The sequence below is a fragment of the Primulina tabacum genome, chromosome 17 (genome assembly GCF_025594145.1).
Source record: "Primulina tabacum isolate GXHZ01 chromosome 17, ASM2559414v2, whole genome shotgun sequence".
Lineage (NCBI taxonomy): Eukaryota > Viridiplantae > Streptophyta > Magnoliopsida > Lamiales > Gesneriaceae > Primulina > Primulina tabacum.
Genome location: NC_134566.1, coordinates 10,146,590 through 10,164,938, shown reverse-complemented (window position 1 = coordinate 10,164,938; position 18,349 = coordinate 10,146,590). Strand labels below are relative to the sequence as shown.

The following is an 18,349-nucleotide window of genomic DNA, read 5'->3' as shown; positions in this document are numbered from 1 at the left end:
GATAATATCATCCTATTTAACGCAAAAACTTATGTGAGACGGTCTGACATGTCATATTTTGTGAGATAGATATCTTATTTGGATCATCAATAAAAAAATATTATTTTTTATGCAAAAAAGTATTACTTTTTATTGTGAATATCGGTAGGATTAACCCATCTTATAGATAAAAATTCGTGAGACTGTCTCACAAGAAACATACTCCTCGTTCAAATGGAATTAGCCCACGCTACGCATTTTGCACCAAACCTTGCCCACCTACTTTTGCAGTGCACTATATAACAAAGATTTCTTCCTCATTCAATTTAATTTAATTTACTAAAATAACAGATTAATTAAATGATGTTCGATCGATATAACAAAATGATGCGAATCAGTTCAGTCACTGCCGCAGCTCGCATGATCGTTGTGGTGGCCATTGTGCTCTTTCGGTTTCGGGTAGTATTCGCTGCCGACTGCACAACCGTGACATCGCTTGTCTCTGCCTGCTCGAGCTTCGTGACATATGGTTCCCCGAACCCGATTCCGGGTTCTCCATGCTGCGTGGCCATGACCAGCCTGAACAATCTGGCAAATTCCGGCGATAATATCCGCACCGTCTGCCGGTGCGTGATGGAACTGATAAGTAATTACAGCCCTAACGCCACTGCCATATCTACCTTGCCCGGATTCTGCGGCGTCTCTCTTGGGTTCACCATTGATCCTAACACTGATTGTGAATAGTAAGATCAATACAAAGTTTTTCTACTTAATACACCTCATTTTATTATATTCATATATATACTATAGTTAATCATAATTTGATTAATTTTTACAATATGATTTTACACAATTGAGTTGGTATGATTAGTAAAAATTTTCAAACATTGAAAATAATTATATATATACATATTTTAAAAAGACTCTATACTATAGTAATAAGCATGATATTAAAAAGAAGCACGAACAGTGAGATAACTATACATGTAAAATATTATTTTATAGCTTCAAAATGATGTTCAAGTTGATTATGTGAGCATTTGATTAATAGTTCGGAGTTCGATTTTCTTTATCAATACCTTCTTGAACGGGCTTGTCAAACTTGGCTTACCTTGTGTGGTTTACTTGGGTAACATAGTTTGCAGACTATTGCGTTAGTTCGAGTGTTTATTCAATATACACCGAAAAGTAGCGGTCGTAGATTCTCACTCATAAAAAAAAGTGATTGATAAATAATAATTTTTAATATGATTGATTTTTACAAGGGTAAGATGAAAGATGAAAACCAATAAGATAATAAGATTTGTATAATAAAATTTGGATGGATGTTGGTATTATTTCATTTAAATAGAAAATTAAATACATTTACTCTCGTTTGTATTAATGAAGTCGATTAAATGAAAACATTTGGTTTAATTAAGGGAGTAACTAATTATAATTATATTAAATAAAATAATAATTATGTTTTAATAGTTTTGAGTTGGCAATAATACATATTTAGATTGAAAATGTAGTTTTAATTTTCTGCAGCATTGACCAATACTCCAAACTGAAGGGAGGATGAATACAAGGAATCGAGGCTGGCAAAGCTTGGACAAACAAATCCTACTAGGATCTCATAATATTTTATTAAATTATATTTTTCAAAAATTAAATTAATAATAAGCAAGTTTCTTATATATACATACTAATATAAATAAATTATTATATTAAATACAATTCTGAAATGATTAAGCATCGATTGTGACCATAAATTATAAGAATATGGAAGCTTCTAATTGTTGGAAGATTTTGTGATAGTTATGTTTGATTTTCATGCATATCATCTTTAACTAACATGTTAAAATGACTCGGATTTGTAATTATCGATAATCGAGTTTTAAAACAAGATTTAATTTGTAAATCTAAAACAAATTTATATGAGATCGTCTCACGTTTCAATTTTATGTGATGTGTCTTCAACTTGACCCAATTCGTGAAAAAATATTATTTTTATATCAAAATGATTATCTTTTGAAAGAATTATTGCGCATAAAGTAAAGGAAATAAATATTAAAAAAAACTAGTATATTAGAATTGGGTGTTGTGCTCGGTGTTGTCAACACTGCACACAACACAGCAGCGAAAATTTATTATTTAACACGGATATAACTTTACTAAATAAGTACTTGGATTAAATTATGCACAAGTACAAAGACTTGTACGGCGCCTCATGGCAAAAATTTCACTAGAAAACTTATGTAAATTGTTCACACCAAAACAATACCAGTGAAAGAAACAAAGCTAAATTCCTTGACACTCTAAGAAATTAAAATATGCATCAAAAACACAAATCAAATCTAGATGCATAAAACAAACACGTATTGCTTAAAAACCAAATGAATCCACTCTTCGATCAACACTCTGCGTTAGTGTTGCTCTTGAGTGTTGGCAACACCAATCGGCAACAGGGTTACTAGATAGACGGACCACCCTTGCTTCTTATGCAAATCTTCAAGAACTGAATATGCTTCACCAAAGCTCCTGTCGCCGTCAACGTATTTTTCTGCATCTCTGCACCTATTGATAATTGACCCTCTTATATATATAGTCTCTTCTTTGACCTATATCTTCGTAAATCCTTCCCACCTATAAACAAGGAAACTAGAGTTTAATAAGAATCAAACTCTAATTTAAAGTCAATACCTTATATCTTATAGATAAGTTTCCAACTTAATTAAATCATTCCTAATGATAGGATACAGTATATCTTGAAAAACAAATCTAATAAATTTTTCTAGAAGTGCAAAATCAAAAAAAATATCTTAAATGAATTCGGAATACAATATTCATCTCAGTTTTAATTGCATATATAGATTAGATCGACCCCTCTCACGGATTCATCTCACAAAAAACTTATTTCAAAATTGTTCAAGATCATTTAAGTGGTCAAGAGAAACATTTAAATGTCAGAATTTTGTACATAATTTTTGAGGTTAGGTTTTGCATCATTATATTGTTCATAATTTTTCCATTTTAAGAATAACTTGAAGAATATTTAAGAAGATGATGAGTTGTTCTGTTGGAAGAAGAACTTTGAACGAGAGTCCAGAGATAATGAATGACATCATATTTTAATTAAGTATGTTGTTTACATATATATTATTATAATACTATGTCAAATACTATGTCAAACGAATAAGGTGATACTGTTTGGTGTGGTTCTTGCAATAAAAAAATAAAAAATCCCCGCACTATATATGATGCGGTTTATAATTATTATTTTAATCGTAGTTATCAGAAAAAATGATGTTGAGCAATTCGGTTCGAACAATTTGTATGTTAATAAAAAAAATTTGATCACCCCTACTTGATAACATAAAATAATACCCAAGGAAATGTAATTAACTTATAAATAAAATTTACTCGTGTGAAAAAAAAGAATATTTATAATAATATATATCACAACAAATAATGAAAAATCAGATAAATTTGATTTATTATTATTTCGTTTTATAACTAAGTATTTACTAATTAATTTCTTATAATCTTTTGTATATTGCATAAAATTGTAAAATCATTCTTTCAAACAAAAAATATTTATAATCAATTATACATCAAGACTTATATATTTATATTGGCTTTTGGTGGAAATGAATCCTGAAAGTAGAGCTATTAGGCAGAGTGTAGACACAATAAGTGGATGGGCAATATTATATATGGTGAGTTATTTTTATGTTCTAGATATTGAATCTCAAAATTTTTTGTCCACGGGGGAGTAAATCACTTCAGGCCCCTGCTGGATCCGCCTACACTTTCTCCTGCTATATATTTAAGAACAACAGTTTATATCTTATATCATATGTCTCTTGATATCCCATGGATGAGCCCATTATCTCTGGCCCATTCCTAGCCCAAATGGAAGACAGGCCCATCAAGGGCCCAGGTATTCTCTTATAAATACCAGGTTTGAGCGTATGATATTTCATTCACTATATTGTTTTCAGCAGCACCCTTAGCTGCTCCTCCTATATATCCTCAGTCACTGACTTGAGCGTCGGAGGGGCTACGCAAGGACACCCTCCTGGCCCCCTTTAACGGTCTTTTTCGTGATTTCAGGCTCAGGACAATTTCAAAACCCTGCGTCTGCACTAGTGACACTTGCCGGGAGCGGACCCTAAATTTCTCGTGAGTATCACTTGGCGCCGTCTGTGGGAAAACTTGAGTTGAGACGTAGAGATGGTAGGCAGGAAAGGAAGTAGAAGAGCTACCTCAGCATCATCGCGTCCTCAAAGGGGACCCGAACAGTCTCATGGTGAGACAAGACAGGAACAACCGCGTCTCGAGACGAGACAGGAACAACCTCGTCCAGAGACAAGAACCGAGCGGCCCCTTCAGGATACAAGGGTCGAGCAAACCCATCCCAATGAGAATGTTGGGAACTTGACTTTGGAACAGTTGGGCCAATTTATCACCCGGACAGTGGATGAGGCAATGAAGAGGAATAAAAAGTCTATGTTTGTAGAAGAGCAAGCCGCTCGCCAGGAGCAAGAGGAGAATGTGGAGGGCAGTCAGAGTAGGGGGGAGGAGACGCGACCCCTCCCAAGTGAAGAGAATCCGGAGATAGAGGAGATGTGGAAAGAAATACAAATGTTGAGGCAGCAGTTCGGGAGCAGAGCGCCGACACCCAAGAGAGGAAGTCCTTTTTCACTAACCATTTTAGAAGAAGGGCTTCCTCCAAATTTTCGACAGTCGAATGTGGGAGAGTACGATGGACATACTGACCCCGAGGAACACTTGGGGAGGTTTGAGAATGCGTCTCTGTTGCACCAATATTCGGATGGAGTCAGGTGCAGGGTGTTTCTGGGCACGTTGGTGAGGTCAGCCCAGCAGTGGTTTAACACTTTGCAGCCCAGCTCTATACGTTCTTTTCAGGACTTCTCAGTTGCCTTCTTGCACCAATTTGCTAGCAGCAAGAGGCACCAGAAAAATTATTTGAGCCTGTTCGTGATGAAACATCAAGAGAATGAAACTTTGCGAGAATTTGTCCAGCGTTTCAACAGTGCAGCGCTGTGAAATACCAGCGGCTACCCCTGACATCATGATAAGTGCCTTTTTCACACAAGGACTGAGGGGAGGGGAGTTTTTCAAGTCGCTGGTCAAGAAGCCTCCGTTGAGCTATGATGATTTGTTGGCTCGAGCTGAGAAATATGTAAACTTGGAAGATGCCCAACGGTACAGAAGGATGGAGAAATGGCCCGGAGGAAGTAGAGTTGAGGGAGCGGAGAAAGGAGGAAGGAAGAGGGGTACGGGGGAAAGAGAGGAAGACAGAACTAGTAGTAGAAGACAATTCTCATCCCATGTTCCCCTGGATAGGAGTCGGGACGAGGTGATGGAGGTGAGGGAGCCCGCGGGGAGGTGGGAGAAGTCGCGAAGGGTTGGGTGCAGTGCTAGATTGCCTTCACGGGATAGACGAGAAGGATCCTCATTCAGGAGTCGACAAAGGTCTCGCTCGCCCCCTAGGCGTGGTCAAGGCCCTCCATGGATAAATCAGAGGATCGGGGAGCAGAGAGGGGAAGGTCGATGTCAAGATGTCTCTCAGGAGCTCGTCGAACCGAGGAGGGGAATGAATGAGGATAACCACCCTACGAGAGGAATGATTCATATGATCTCGGGGGGTGCTACTGATGGAGACTCTGGGCGAGCTCGGAAGGCACATAGGAGAAGGTTGGAGAACTTTGAGATATCTAGGGGTGCAGACTTACCACAAGACCCCGTCATCAGCTTTGGGCTGGAAGACCTCTGAGACGTTGTGACTCCACATAACGATGCCTTGGTGGTAACGACCACCATTGCCAATTATGATGTGGCGAGAATATTTATTGATAATGGAAGCTCTGTGAACGTCTTGTTCAAGAGTACGTTGGATCAAATGAAGATGGGAGGACTTGAGTTTGAGCCGATATCCACCCCGCTGTATGGGTTTGCAGAACGCGTCATCTTGCCTTTGGGTCAGATTGTTCTTTCCCTATCCTTGGGGACTGATTTTCGGCGGGTAACAAAGATGATAGCCTTCACTGTAGTAGATACCCCGTCAGCGTATAATGGAATTCTAGGACGACCAGCCCTGAAGGATTTTAGAGCAGTAACTTCCAGTTATCATCAAAAGCTTAAGTTTCCTGTGGGAAAAGGAGTTAGAGTCCTATGCGGGGACCAAAAAGTCGCACGTCTTTGTTATGAAAGAATCGTGAAAGAAGAAGAAAAGAGAGGTTACGAGCATTCGCATGGAAGCTTGAGCTCAGTCTTGCAGTTGTAGAGTCATTCGAAGAAGCTTCTAAGTGGGTAACTTTGTTCTGTGAAGGTATAAGAGGAGCATAAAAGTTGGAGAAAGCGCAGGGCAAGGCTTCAAAGAGACCCTGAAGTGCTTACCACCTCAGAAAATATTACTCTTGAATTTATTGTTGATGTATTTCATCTTTGCATTTTCCCATGTAATCAGTTGAAATTCAATAAAACCAAGTTCTTATATTAAGTTCATGGATGTTGTTGTATTGTGAGGATGAAATAAATTTTATTTTCCTTCTAAGGCATCGCCTAGCAGAGGAGCAGAGTTGGGGTGGAAGAAAGATTTTATTTTCCTGCTAAGGCATCGCCTAGCAGAGGAGCAGAGTTGGGGTGGAAGAGAGAGGAGCAGAGTTGGGGTGGAAGAGAGATTTTATTTTCCTGCTAAGTCATCGCCTAGCAGAGGAGCAGAGTTGGGGTGGAAGAGAACTTTTATTTTCCTACTAAGGCATCGCCTAGTAGAGGAGCAACGTGTAGAAGAAAAATTTTATTTTCCTACTAAGGCATCGCCTAGTAGAGGAGCAGCGTGTAGAAGAAAATTTTTATTTTCCTGTTAAGATATCACCTAGCAGAGGAGTTAGAGGGTGGGGGAGTTGAATTTTCATTCTCCTGCTAAGGTGTCACCTAGCTGAGGAGTTAGAGGGTGGAGGCGTTGAATTTTTATTTTCCTGCTAAGGTATCACCTAGCAGAGGAGTTAGAGGGTGGGGGCGTTGAATTTTCATTCTCCTGCTAAGGTATCACCTAGCAGAGGAGTTAGAGGGTGGAGGAGTTAGAGGGTGGAGGAGTTAAATCTTTATTTTCCTGCTAAGACTCGGCTTAGCAGAGGAGTTAGAGGATGAAGGTGTTGAATTTTTATTCTCCTGCTAAGGTATAACCCAGCAGAGGAGTTAGAGTGTGGAGGTGTTGAATTTTTATTTTCCTACTAAGGCCCGGCTTAGCAGAGGAGTTAGAGTGTGGAGGTGTTGAATTTTTATTTTCCTGCTAAGGTCCGGCTTAGCAGAGGAGTTAGAGTGTGGAGGTGTTGAATTTTTATTTTCCTGGTAAGGCCCGGCTTAGCAGAGGAGTTAAAGTGTGGAGGTGTTGAATTTTTATTTTCCTGCTAAGGCCTGGCTTAGCAGAGAAGTTAGAGGGTGGAGGTGTTGATTTTATTTTCCTGCTAAGGCCCGGCTTAGCAGAGGAGTTATGAGATGATGAGGTGAGAGTTTGATTTTTTCTGCTAAGGCCCGGCTTAGCAGATGAGTTAGAGGGTGGAGGTGTTGATTTTATTTTCCTACTGAGGCATCGCCTAGCAGAGGAGTTAGAGGGTGAGCGCGTCGAATTTTATTTTCCTGCTAAGACCTGGCTTAGCAGAGGAGTTAGAGGATGGATGTGTTGATTTTATTTTCCTGCTAAGGTATCACCTAGCAGAGGAGTTAGATGGAGGAGTTGAATTTTATTTTCCTGCTAAGGCATCGCCTAGCAGAGGAGTTAGAGGGTGGGGGCGTTGAATTTTATTTTCCTGCTAAGGCATCGCCTAGCAGAGGAGTTAGAGGGTGGGTGCGTTGAATTTTATTTTCATGCTATGGCGTCACCTAGCAGAGGAGTTAGAGGGTGGAGGTGTTGAATTTTATTTTCCTGCTATGAACTATGTTAGCAGAGGAGTCAAGGGCACGGGGAATTGGAAACTATTTCCCTTCAAAAGCTTAGTAGAGGACCTTGAAGATGGGGGCGACGAGGGCATATTGTGTTAGAAAAATTTATTTCGTTTGTCATTAACGAACAATGTTTGCCGCTGCGAAAATTACGGGATTCGACCTGCCCAGTCAGGTCGCGGGGATCGATCTGCCCGGTCTGGTCGTGGGGGCAACGCCCCCATAAAAAGTTTTCAGAAATCACACAACCAATCGCAAGGCAATGTATCAAAATTCTCAACGTACTGGACGAGTGCTCAGGCGAGCGTGCGTTCGGCAGGTCGACTTGACAAGGGGATGGGGCGAGAAGGTGAAGGGAGCGGGGCGAGCACGCAGCAGGTGTGATGGGCGAGCGTGCGCTGGTTGGGCGAGCGTGCGAGAGCGAAGAAGGTGCTTGGGCGTGAATGCGACGTGATGGCAGACGAGCGTCGAGAGGGCGAGGGTGAAGCGCGGCAGGCGATGGCGAGAGCAGAAGGCGGGCGAGCGTGGCGCTTGGGCGAGCAAGAGGTGCACCGGGCGAGCTGGGGTGAAGCTCGGGCGAGCAGGATGCGCGGCGCGGGGCGAGCTTGGGCGAGCATGGAGCAGGTCGAGCGTCTGCGCGCGGTGCTGGGCGACCCCTGCGCCGAGAGCGGGCGAGCTGGGGTGAAGCTTGGGCGAGCGTGGCGCTTGGGCGAGCAGGAGGTGCGCCGGGCGAGCTGGGGTGAAGCTTGGGCGAGCAGGAGGTGCGCCGGGCGAGCTGGGGTGAAGCTTGGGCAAGCGTGGCGCTTGGGCGAGCATGAGGTGCGCCGGGCGAGCTGGGGTGAAGCTTGGGCGCGCGTGGCGCTTGGGCGAGCAGGAGGTGCGCCGGGCAAGCGGGGGTGAAGCTTTGGGCGAGCAGGAGGTGCGCCGGGTGAGGCGATGGTGGAGCGGTAGCTTGGGCGAGGCGGGGCCGGCGCGCAGGGTGAAGCGGTAGCTCGGGTGATGGCGAGGTGATGATGAAGCGGTGCTAGGATTACGATTTGATTTGTTTCCAAATTTTTGGGGACTGACGAAAGGCTGGAAGATAATGCACAACTCGCACCCGGTAACCCGAGGACAGCACGACTAATCGAACTTCGAACCTGCGATTCAGTTCGACTCGGGAGGGGGAGACTGGTGATACCCCATGGATGAGCCCATTATCTCTGGCCCATCCCTAGCCCAAATGGAAGACAGGCCCATGAAGGGCCCATGTATTCTCTTATAAATACCAGGTTTGAGCGTATGATATTTCATTCACTATATTGTTTTCAGCAGCACCCTTAGCTGCTCCCCCTATATATCCTCAGTCACTGACTTGAGCGTCGGAGGGGCTACGCAAGGACACCCTCCTGGCCCCCTTTAACGGTCTTTTTCGTGATTTCAGGCTCAGGACAATTTCAAAACCCTGCGTCTGCACTAGTGACACTTGCTGGGAGCGGACCCTAAATTTCCCGTGAGTATCATCTCTCTTTAAAAACGAGGCTGTGAAAACGACCAGTTTTGTCTTACAAGCAATCCTTGCAGCATGTGCAAGTTGTTGGTATACCACTCTCACCTGCCTTTGATGTCGAAATGCTCGACGAACACCAAAAATGCACATTGAAATACTATCCAGAATCTGTCGACCTTTTGTTACCTCCAAAATCTTTGGAGCCGCAATCGAGCACCAGCCCTTCTCGGTTTCACAGGTTCAGTACAAGCTTGAGGACGTGGGAGCAAATGGTACTCGACACATTTCTTGCAGCTGGACCTTTGATTGTGGACGATGATGATTCTGATTACGATTATATTGATTAGCAATGTCCTCTACCGAGTGACTTCGACTGCTCTTTTTGAGTATCTGGATTAGTTAGATTGTTCGAAGAGTGTTCGGGTTCTCGGGTTACAGGTGTTTTAATTGTCATAGCTTGTAGAGAAGTAGCTAGTCCGTTTCGGACCGGAGGAAGTATATGAGTTGATAACTTTGGCCTTCGGAAGTCTAGAATTGTACGTGTATAAACGCTGAATGCATGCATCAGTCTTTCGTGTATAGTCTGTGTTTATTTGGGGTAATTCTGTCGGTATAATACATACTTTTTGATTTAATAAATGTGACCCGTATGTATAAACATAGAACAAATATTATATACTATTATATTGCATGTATGTGACCTACTCATACAAACAATATTACATAAAACAAGAAAACCGATGACATCCCTAGCAGGCATACAAATAATATCGAAGGAAATTAAATGTAATTAGGCTTATAAAATTTATTCGTGTAAAATAAAAGAATATTTGCAATAATGTAAATCACAACAAATAATGAATAATCAAATAAATTTGATTTTAGTCTTTTGATTTTCCATACATGTATTCACTAATTTTTTTTCTTAATTGCTTATGATCTTTTGATTTTTTAGTTTTAAAATCATGAAATCATTTTTTCAAACAAATATATATATTTAAAAACAATTTGAAAATGCTGATGAAACTTTTATATGTGTGAATTATTAGCTAGCTAAGTGATGGGGTATATTTCAATTTTATTATTTATCTCATTGTTAAAATCCAAATTACTTATAAAAGTTCAAGTCCATTAGACACTCCTAAAAAATCTATAAATAGAGGAATACTCTTATTATTCAAGACACACTCTTATTATGTTATGTTTAAGCTCTTTAGCTTTCAGATAATAAAGTTGAGTGTCTAATGCATGGCAAACATCTGAATCAGAAATTTTTTTCTCCACCAGCTACTTGGGTCTGCTTACAAGCTATCTGGAATATCGATCTACAATTACTTGGATTCATTTACGAACATGCAGAGTAGTCCGAGTAATTACAATTTTTTACTACATCACCACGGATCTAGCTCAAGGCTTTGGGTATGATCATGTACTTACTATTCTCAATGCGGAGACTCCGGGTTTGGACTAAAGATTTCTGATTTTTAACCTTCCAAAGTTTGTCATATGACAGCCTCGTCTTGCATGATGCAAATAGTTGGGTTAGATGATTTGTCTCTTTTCCATTTTAATGTTTTTAGTTCTTGCATTCTTATTCACTTTTATTGTTTTCGAACAACTATGCAGTAATTACGAACGGGCTTTGTAAGCAGGTTTGTCTAAGAATGTTCCCTGTGATATTGAACTTGGATCACGTTGTTTAAATCACAGACATGTTTCAACCTACGCCTACGGAGACACAGACAGATGATTTTTCCGAAAGGGCTTGTCTTGAGAGGGAACATATTGCATATGCATCATCCTTGAGTCGAAGTCTTACCTCTTTGAAGGTGGGAATAAACCTTGCTGCGGTGGTTAGTTTCATACTCCTTCATGTTTATTTTCAAACTAACCTCCGAAGTTGTCTTCAAAACAGCATATTTTCAGTCTGATTTCCCCATATATTCATCGAAGGCTGTGAGATTTCATGTGGGCTAGCTATACTAAGAGTTCATGAATTCTTGCTAATGATTTTAACGAAGTTGTAACTATGAGCAGACAATGCTAAGTCCGGTGTGGCATGAAAGCTCAGATCTTGGCTATAAAAAGTATATTTATGCCTAGTTTACTTCGTCTGTATTTGCTTTAATTTTTGTGAGGGATGCCTAATGATCAATTATGTCATTTTATCGATAGAATAGGAGAATCAATTGCAAAATTTATTCTCCCTAAACCCGTTTCCGCCTTTGCTGGACACCTGAAAATAGAGCTATCAGGCAATATTATATATGACATTTTTTTCTCCCAAGCCCCTGCTGGATTTGCCTACTCGTTCTCCTGCGATATTTAAGAACCACCCCTCTATGTTCCTCTAAAATATTGGCTTTAAAAATGACCATTCTTACAAGCAATCCTTGTTGCAGCATCACTCACATGCAAGCTGTTGGTATACGACTCTCACCTGCATTTGAAATTCAACAGCTCGATGATCACAGAAAAATCAAATCATGTATTATAATAACGAGTTGTTTATAGTCATCATATCGATGATATTAAATCGTCGATCAGGATTATGAATGGATCAAAAGTTGGTTATGATATATGGGAACAATTTTGATTGACTTGGAGTGTACATTTCCTAGTCCAACGAAACTAGTAAATGACCTACATGATGTTGATTGTCTATAAATAGGTTATGAGAGCATATTATTGAAAATAACATTCATCATTCAAAAGTTGAATTCTTTATCTCAAAAACTAGGTCTTGGCTGTAATTTCTTTCATAATTTTATGGATTTTCGCACAAGCTTCGTTCTTCATCTCAACGCACAATCTCACTTGTTTTCTAGTGCAATCAAGCGAGGGGATTTGGAATCTGATCGTGGACTTAACAGAGACGCAATGGAAAGCATAAATAAAAGCGCCTATTTCGTAAGGATTTACAAGAAAATTAATATCCGCTTAACATTCAAAATAGTTGAAGTCAGCTTGGAGATATAATTCTTAAATACCTATGGATGTTTATTAGTATGCATTAATTTTTCATATGTTAATCTAAGTATTTATGTTATAAAATATAAAAATTTATATTCCGAAAGACACGATTTCCAACATGTAAAATATATAAAAGATAACTGCCATTGTTCGAATTGAGTTGAGGCCCGGGCCTATTAAAATAAGGTCAAAAGTTTGGGCCGGTAGACCCCCCCCCCCAGCTCGGCCCGGTTGAAATATGCTTCATCTCTTTATCCGTTCCTCCGTATTTCAGCTGGTAAATCAAGATGAGCGGGGGAGTTGCTTCCCTTTTCATGATGCCATTCATCACAACTCGAGCCAAATCCTATTTCCCCTCGAAATTTATCAAAAATCGATCATCTTGGGCAGTAGTTTCTTGCTCGCAAAATGCCAAACCTCAACAGCAGCAGCGGCTTAATCTTTCAGTTCTTCGCTTTACACTGGGTATGTTTTTCTCCTTCTCGGTCGTTTTCCTCACCATTTAATTTCGTTTTTAGATTTGTATGAATTTTTTTGGGTTTTATGATTAAAGGGATACCTGGATTGGATGAATCTTACTTGCCCAGATACATTGGATATTCATTTGGGGCGCTTCTGTTGTTGAATCATTTTGTGGGCTGGGATTCTTCATCGATCACTCCAGCTCAACTGGTTAATGATTTTCTGATATGGAAGTGATTGTGAATTTTACTATATTCTTGGAGATTTTGAGACGCGTGATTTCTTGATACTTTGTAGAGAACAGAGGCTTTAGGACTTTCACTGGCTGCGTTTTGTATATGTGTTCCATATATTGGAAGATTTCTTAAGGTAAAACTTTTAAATTTGCTGACTTTTTTCCTTTTCTAATACTTCTAGAAGAAAATGTGTATGAGCATAGTAATAGAACTTCTGAGTGTGCAAATGCCTAAACAAGTTTTATTATGCTATTTCAATCTCCGATTTGATGTGAAGAGAATTTGTGTATAGCTTGGCTGGTGGGACGGAAGAACAAGCTCATGTAAGACTAGTTATGTTAAAGACAAAACTATCGTCAAACCATTTTTTATGAGTTCGAGTTTTTGCGATGAGTGGTTATTTGTATGGTACCCGAGTACAAGATAGCAAGTTCGAAACAAGTGGATGCGACCATTTTGCGTTAAATTAAGTTGATCTTGGCTGATCATCTCTAGATTTTTGTTGCATGATGTCTGACTTGCATAAAAGTGTGAGAACATTAATTTTGGGTGTATATTTACCTGTTGGTTCGCACATAAGATGGCATGTTAAAGTATAAACTTATTGGAGGGCACCTCTCATTAGCTTGAGCTCGTCGAATCAGTGATTACTGACAATTATGTGGCTACGTGTAGGGGGCTACTCCAATTGATCAGAAGAATATCATAGAAGGTGTCGAGCAAATCTTCCTCATGTCTCCAAACATGGCAGATTCCCTTAAGGAAGATTTGGCGTGGGGAACATATGTGCTACTGCGGAATACAAATTCAATATCCGTGGTGCGTTGCCTCCTTAATACCTTAATTATCATGTAGTGGGACATAAGATGGAAGATTTAATACCTTAAACAAATGTGAATTGTGACATGTCTTTCAGCCTTATGAACTTTGTGAATGCTGTAGCTCGTCTCAGTTCAAAATAAATTGTGTGTGCGAGGCTATTGGAACGTACCTAAAGATGTATCAAAAGAAAATGCTTTCAGTTGGTTTGAGAAACAGACGGAGAAGATTGGATTCTCCAACTTGAAGAGTCCCTTGTATTTTCAACAGGCTACAAGTATAAACATGGTGTTCTTACTTTTGCAAATGACAATGGATGTTTTTCTACTAGAATTTATCGACATTCATGATGTATTTACTCATGAAATGCAGATTCTGAGCTAATGGGAATGGTCCCTGAGGGTGTTCGTTCTCTCGTCGTACAACCTATTTTGCAAAAATCGAACTTGAGCTCCGAGGAAGGGGAGAAGAACTCGGGTTTTGTTCTATTGGCTTCTAGTATTGATTATGGATATAGTGATAAAGACAAGGCCTGGATTGCTGCAATCGCCAACAAATTTAGAGGTACTTAAAAAGACATTTTATTACATATAGGCAATGGAAATAATCGTCATACCCTCTTATTTTGCATCACTTGCATATACTTTCTTGATTCTGTATGAATGGATTTTGTATGTATTATTTAGAGTTTTATTTTCCATAACTTGTAGGATAAAAGTGTGAGATGCCATCAGTCAAATACAAGTATCAGGACTCAGATGCGGGTTCGAGCCCCATCAATCCTTGTTTCTTACAGGAACTTCTCCAAGTCATACACCAGACTCTAGCAAGGGACAGGAAAGACGCTGTTTAAGGTAAAAAAAAAAAAAAAAAACATTCATGACTTTAGCTTGGACAAAAGCTCGATGAAACCGAATTAAGTAACCTAGACAATGACTAATCTCTGTCGTGAATGGACCAAGAAAGGGTTGCATTGCATGATGAAACATGACATTAGTTTGATAAAAAAGCAAAGTATCAGTTGTAAGTATTTTTTCACCGCTCGTTATTTATCATGGCGGAACATAATCCGAGCTTATGTGCTTTCATCAAGTTCTGTCATTTTCTTCCAGTCCAGGGTGGTTAGTGTTACACGATATCGAAACAGAGAGTCCGAAAAATAGAGGTGGTATGTCATATGTGTTACATGAACTCCCTTTCCGAAAAATAGATGAAACCGGTAACAAAACACGGTGTTTTGGATACATCAGTGGTTCATACAAAGAGGATATATACCCTATTTGTGTACATGAAAAAAATAAAATTATTTGTAATTTTTTTTAAAAAAAGTTGAAATATTTATTTCTCCGAATGCGTAAAATCGCGCCCGGTAGATCGATTCGTTTACACTCCTTGTATCGTGCAGAAAGTTCTTATGAGAATATAATGTAACAGGTTGTTTGAAAATGAAAGGTTGAAACATAATATTGTTGGAGAGGAAGAATTGAGGCCAGCCTGGTCCAGCTTTGGAGGTCGGCCATTGATTGAAAGGTTGTCTTTATTATTATAGATTGACGAAATTATATACAATATGGTTTTATTGCTCATTCTCTACATATATATTTTAATACTAAATGATAATATTATATAATTTTTTATGTACTAGGTAAATATACATGTTATCCGACTACATTTATATCAAGATATCTTTAAATAATTTGCAAAAGGATTAATTGTTTATTTCAAATTTTGTGGGTGTTGTTGAGCAATCAACTTCAAAATATATCAAAATTCAATTCGAAAAGTTAACACATCCATGTTTAAGTTCTAACAAAAGATAATTGAATTTCTGAGGCATGTCAGACGATATATTTTTTTAAAAAAAATTGTGTGCGCTTATGGAAAATTGTATTTTTGATTTATATGTTTTTCATTTTGGGATTTTAGTTTTTTATTTCATCGAATTTCAATCTCAGCTTTATGTCTTTTGAATTTTGATAATTTCATCGGGAATATTAATGTGAAACTATATGCATCAATGTTACAATTGTACCACATCAGTGTCATACTGAAAAATAAATAAAATTACTAAAAAAACAAAAAATAATGAATTAAAAATAAAATTTGACAACATAAAAACCAAAATTGTAAGTTAACATACATAACAAAACAATAATGTTCCCATTTTTATAAGCCATAAAAGAAAAAAAGATGAGTAATGATAATTCATAAAAGAAAATAGAGAATGAGTCAATACTCAGGTGCAATTTTCATTGAACACAATCACCCTATTTATAGAGGAAGATTAAAACATATAAATCTTTGTAGATATTATCTTGTCATATTTATCTTGATTACAAATCTTTCAAATCTAACTAAATAAGATAATCATATATAATAAGAATGTATTTATAACACTCCCTCTTTAGATGATTATTTGCACAAACAGTCGATTCGTCAAATATCCATTTGATAAAATGGATGCTTAGAAACTTCACTGGGACTCAATGTTGCCTCGTTAAAACCTTGTCAGTAAAACTCATTGGGAAAAATCTAAACAAAAGAAAAAGAGTACATCAATAGATACTTTCTTTGGATGTCTTCCCGACGGTAGATACACCTCGTTAAAACCTTGCTAGGAAAACCGATTAGGACAAAATCCTAGTAAAGGAAAAAGAGTGCGACATAGAATCTATGATAATATGTGGCAGACCTCCTTAAATCTGATGTGTACCTAGATCAGATTGATATTCGAATAATTTTTATTCGAACGTATCAATTTCACCACTTTCTCATTCGGGTTCCCATCCATTCAGTTGATTTTCATTCTTCAGAATGTCTTTCCCATTGGTTAAAGTCCCATTACGCATGTAATGCTGGGTAGCAGATGTTGTCTCTGCCTAACTTTGTATGATTTAAAACGTGGAGTTACAGTTCTGTAAGGAATTTTGTGTTGTTCGACAGATAATAAAGTATCTCTAAACTAATCAGATCAGTATAAGGTGTAAAACATAGGATTTGTGTTTTACCGAAATTAAATGTTGTGCCAGATGTTCCAACATCTAAGGCAACATGCAGCGGAAAATTAAAGTATGTAACACAAATTCGCTTAAAATAAATATATGGACGAGATTACAATAATGCACAAGTATAATACTTGTGCGGTGCCATTATGGCAAAGTTATCACTAGAAACTAATAGTTTACAAAAACCTATCAATAGTGATTAGACTAAAATCATTCCTCAACGCTTTGAAAAATAAAGCTTTTTCAAAACTAACCAATAATATAAACGTTACCAATAAGAAAGCAAAACTGATCCGAGCACGTCAATTGGATGAAATATCAGTCAACATCGTTACGGATTTGTCTGTAGATGTTGGCCACATTCAGAGCAACACGGTGTCACACTCTTCAACCAGCAAACGACTTCGGAAGATTTTTTTCTGAAAAAAATCTTCTCTTCATGTTGTGTCGATATCAAGCACCGCTCGGCCAGTATCCTTGACCTCTTATTTATTTGTGACTATCGTATCTCTACAAGGAACCTAAACAAAAAGAAAGTGAGAGTTTTATTAGGAATAAACTCTTTTTAAACACCAATATCATATCTTATCAAATCAATTTCAAAAGTAACAAATCTTTGAATATATATATCATCAACTAAGAAAGGCAAAATCACATTAAATATTTACTTAGGTAAAGCAATAAGGAAAGAAATAATTTAAGTAACGGAATATATCAATTAAATTCGGAAATAATATTTCCCTTCAATCTCCCCCTTTTTGCATTTCTTGGACAAAATGAGATCAAACCCATTTATCTTGGAATAGCTCAAATTAACTCCCCCTGAGTTAGAGAAATTTTCTCCCCCTGAATAAAATACGGTTAGCACGGGTGTTGTTAGAATTGTTGGCAACACTTGAGACAACACATGTACCAGTTCATTAACAGTTCACAATAGAGAGAAGTAGGTAGGTCTATCACACTAGAAAACAAATTTACTAAACAGAAGCAAAAGAAACAAAAACAGAAACACAGTCAAGCATCTCCACAGTCAAGCATCTCCCTCTCCATCATCATCCTCTTCCTCCTCTATATCATCCTTGGTCCCAGATGGACCAGCTGCTGTTTGATCATCATCTCCCCTTTTTTGTCCGGGAAAGACTGCTACATCCAAAAGGAGTCGAAAGTTTCTGGCCACAGCTTCGTAGTAGGTAATGTCAGCGTTGCCTGCTCATCGGATTCATGGCAATGCACAATAGTAGCCTTGGCTTCTTAACCTTTGCCATAGCATGATCAAATGTGGCGTGAGCATCAGGTACAGAGATCATGATGTAATCAGTGGTCATCGGAGGAGTATGAGCGCCGTGCTGTCTAGTAGGTGCGGCCGAGGTGCATCCAAGGAAGATCAATCTTTCGATTTCCTTTGAAGATGGCATGGGCAATCTTGAAAGGTT

At 38.7% G+C, this 18,349-nt stretch overlaps 2 protein-coding genes and 1 long non-coding RNA gene across 3 annotated transcripts; all 3 read left to right on the top strand.

Moving 5' to 3' along the window:
- Positions 1-336: 336 nt before the first annotated feature.
- On the top strand, positions 337-1,778 carry LOC142531938 (putative non-specific lipid-transfer protein 14). The gene is made up of 2 exons (XM_075638220.1): positions 337-722; positions 1,510-1,778. Exons 1-2 carry the CDS (start codon positions 340-342, stop codon positions 1,541-1,543), a joined length of 417 nt encoding a protein of 138 aa, XP_075494335.1. The 5' UTR covers positions 337-339; the 3' UTR covers positions 1,544-1,778.
- A 1,835-nt stretch (positions 1,779-3,613) lies between these two features.
- LOC142531163 (uncharacterized) lies at positions 3,614-10,002 on the top strand. Its single transcript, XR_012816220.1, has 2 exons — positions 3,614-3,680; positions 9,453-10,002. It is a non-coding gene; the product is annotated as an uncharacterized LOC142531163 (long non-coding RNA).
- A 2,643-nt stretch (positions 10,003-12,645) lies between these two features.
- LOC142531835 (protein COFACTOR ASSEMBLY OF COMPLEX C SUBUNIT B CCB2, chloroplastic) lies at positions 12,646-14,745 on the top strand. Its single transcript, XM_075638108.1, has 7 exons — positions 12,646-12,859; positions 12,948-13,066; positions 13,154-13,225; positions 13,768-13,911; positions 14,035-14,188; positions 14,284-14,475; positions 14,622-14,745. The coding sequence occupies exons 1-7, from the start codon at positions 12,682-12,684 to the stop codon at positions 14,624-14,626; spliced, it is 864 nt and encodes a 287-aa protein (XP_075494223.1). The 5' UTR covers positions 12,646-12,681; the 3' UTR covers positions 14,627-14,745.
- Positions 14,746-18,349: the final 3,604 nt, after the last annotated feature.

What these genes read in the sequence shown, in the direction of transcription:
- LOC142531938 (XM_075638220.1), top strand. Translation starts at nt 340, where the DNA reads ATGATGTTCGATCGATATAACAAAATGATGCGAATCAGTTCAGTCACT. An exon ending in CCTAACACTGATTGTGAATA is followed by an intron (nt 723 to 1,509) that starts GTAAGATCAATA and finishes AATTTTCTGCAG; the next exon opens with CATTGACCAATACTCCAAAC.
- LOC142531835 (XM_075638108.1), top strand. Translation starts at nt 12,682, where the DNA reads ATGAGCGGGGGAGTTGCTTCCCTTTTCATGATGCCATTCATCACAACT. An exon ending in CGATCACTCCAGCTCAACTG is followed by an intron (nt 13,067 to 13,153) that starts GTTAATGATTTT and finishes GATACTTTGTAG; the next exon opens with AGAACAGAGGCTTTAGGACT. An exon ending in ATACAAATTCAATATCCGTG is followed by an intron (nt 13,912 to 14,034) that starts GTGCGTTGCCTC and finishes TGAATGCTGTAG; the next exon opens with CTCGTCTCAGTTCAAAATAA.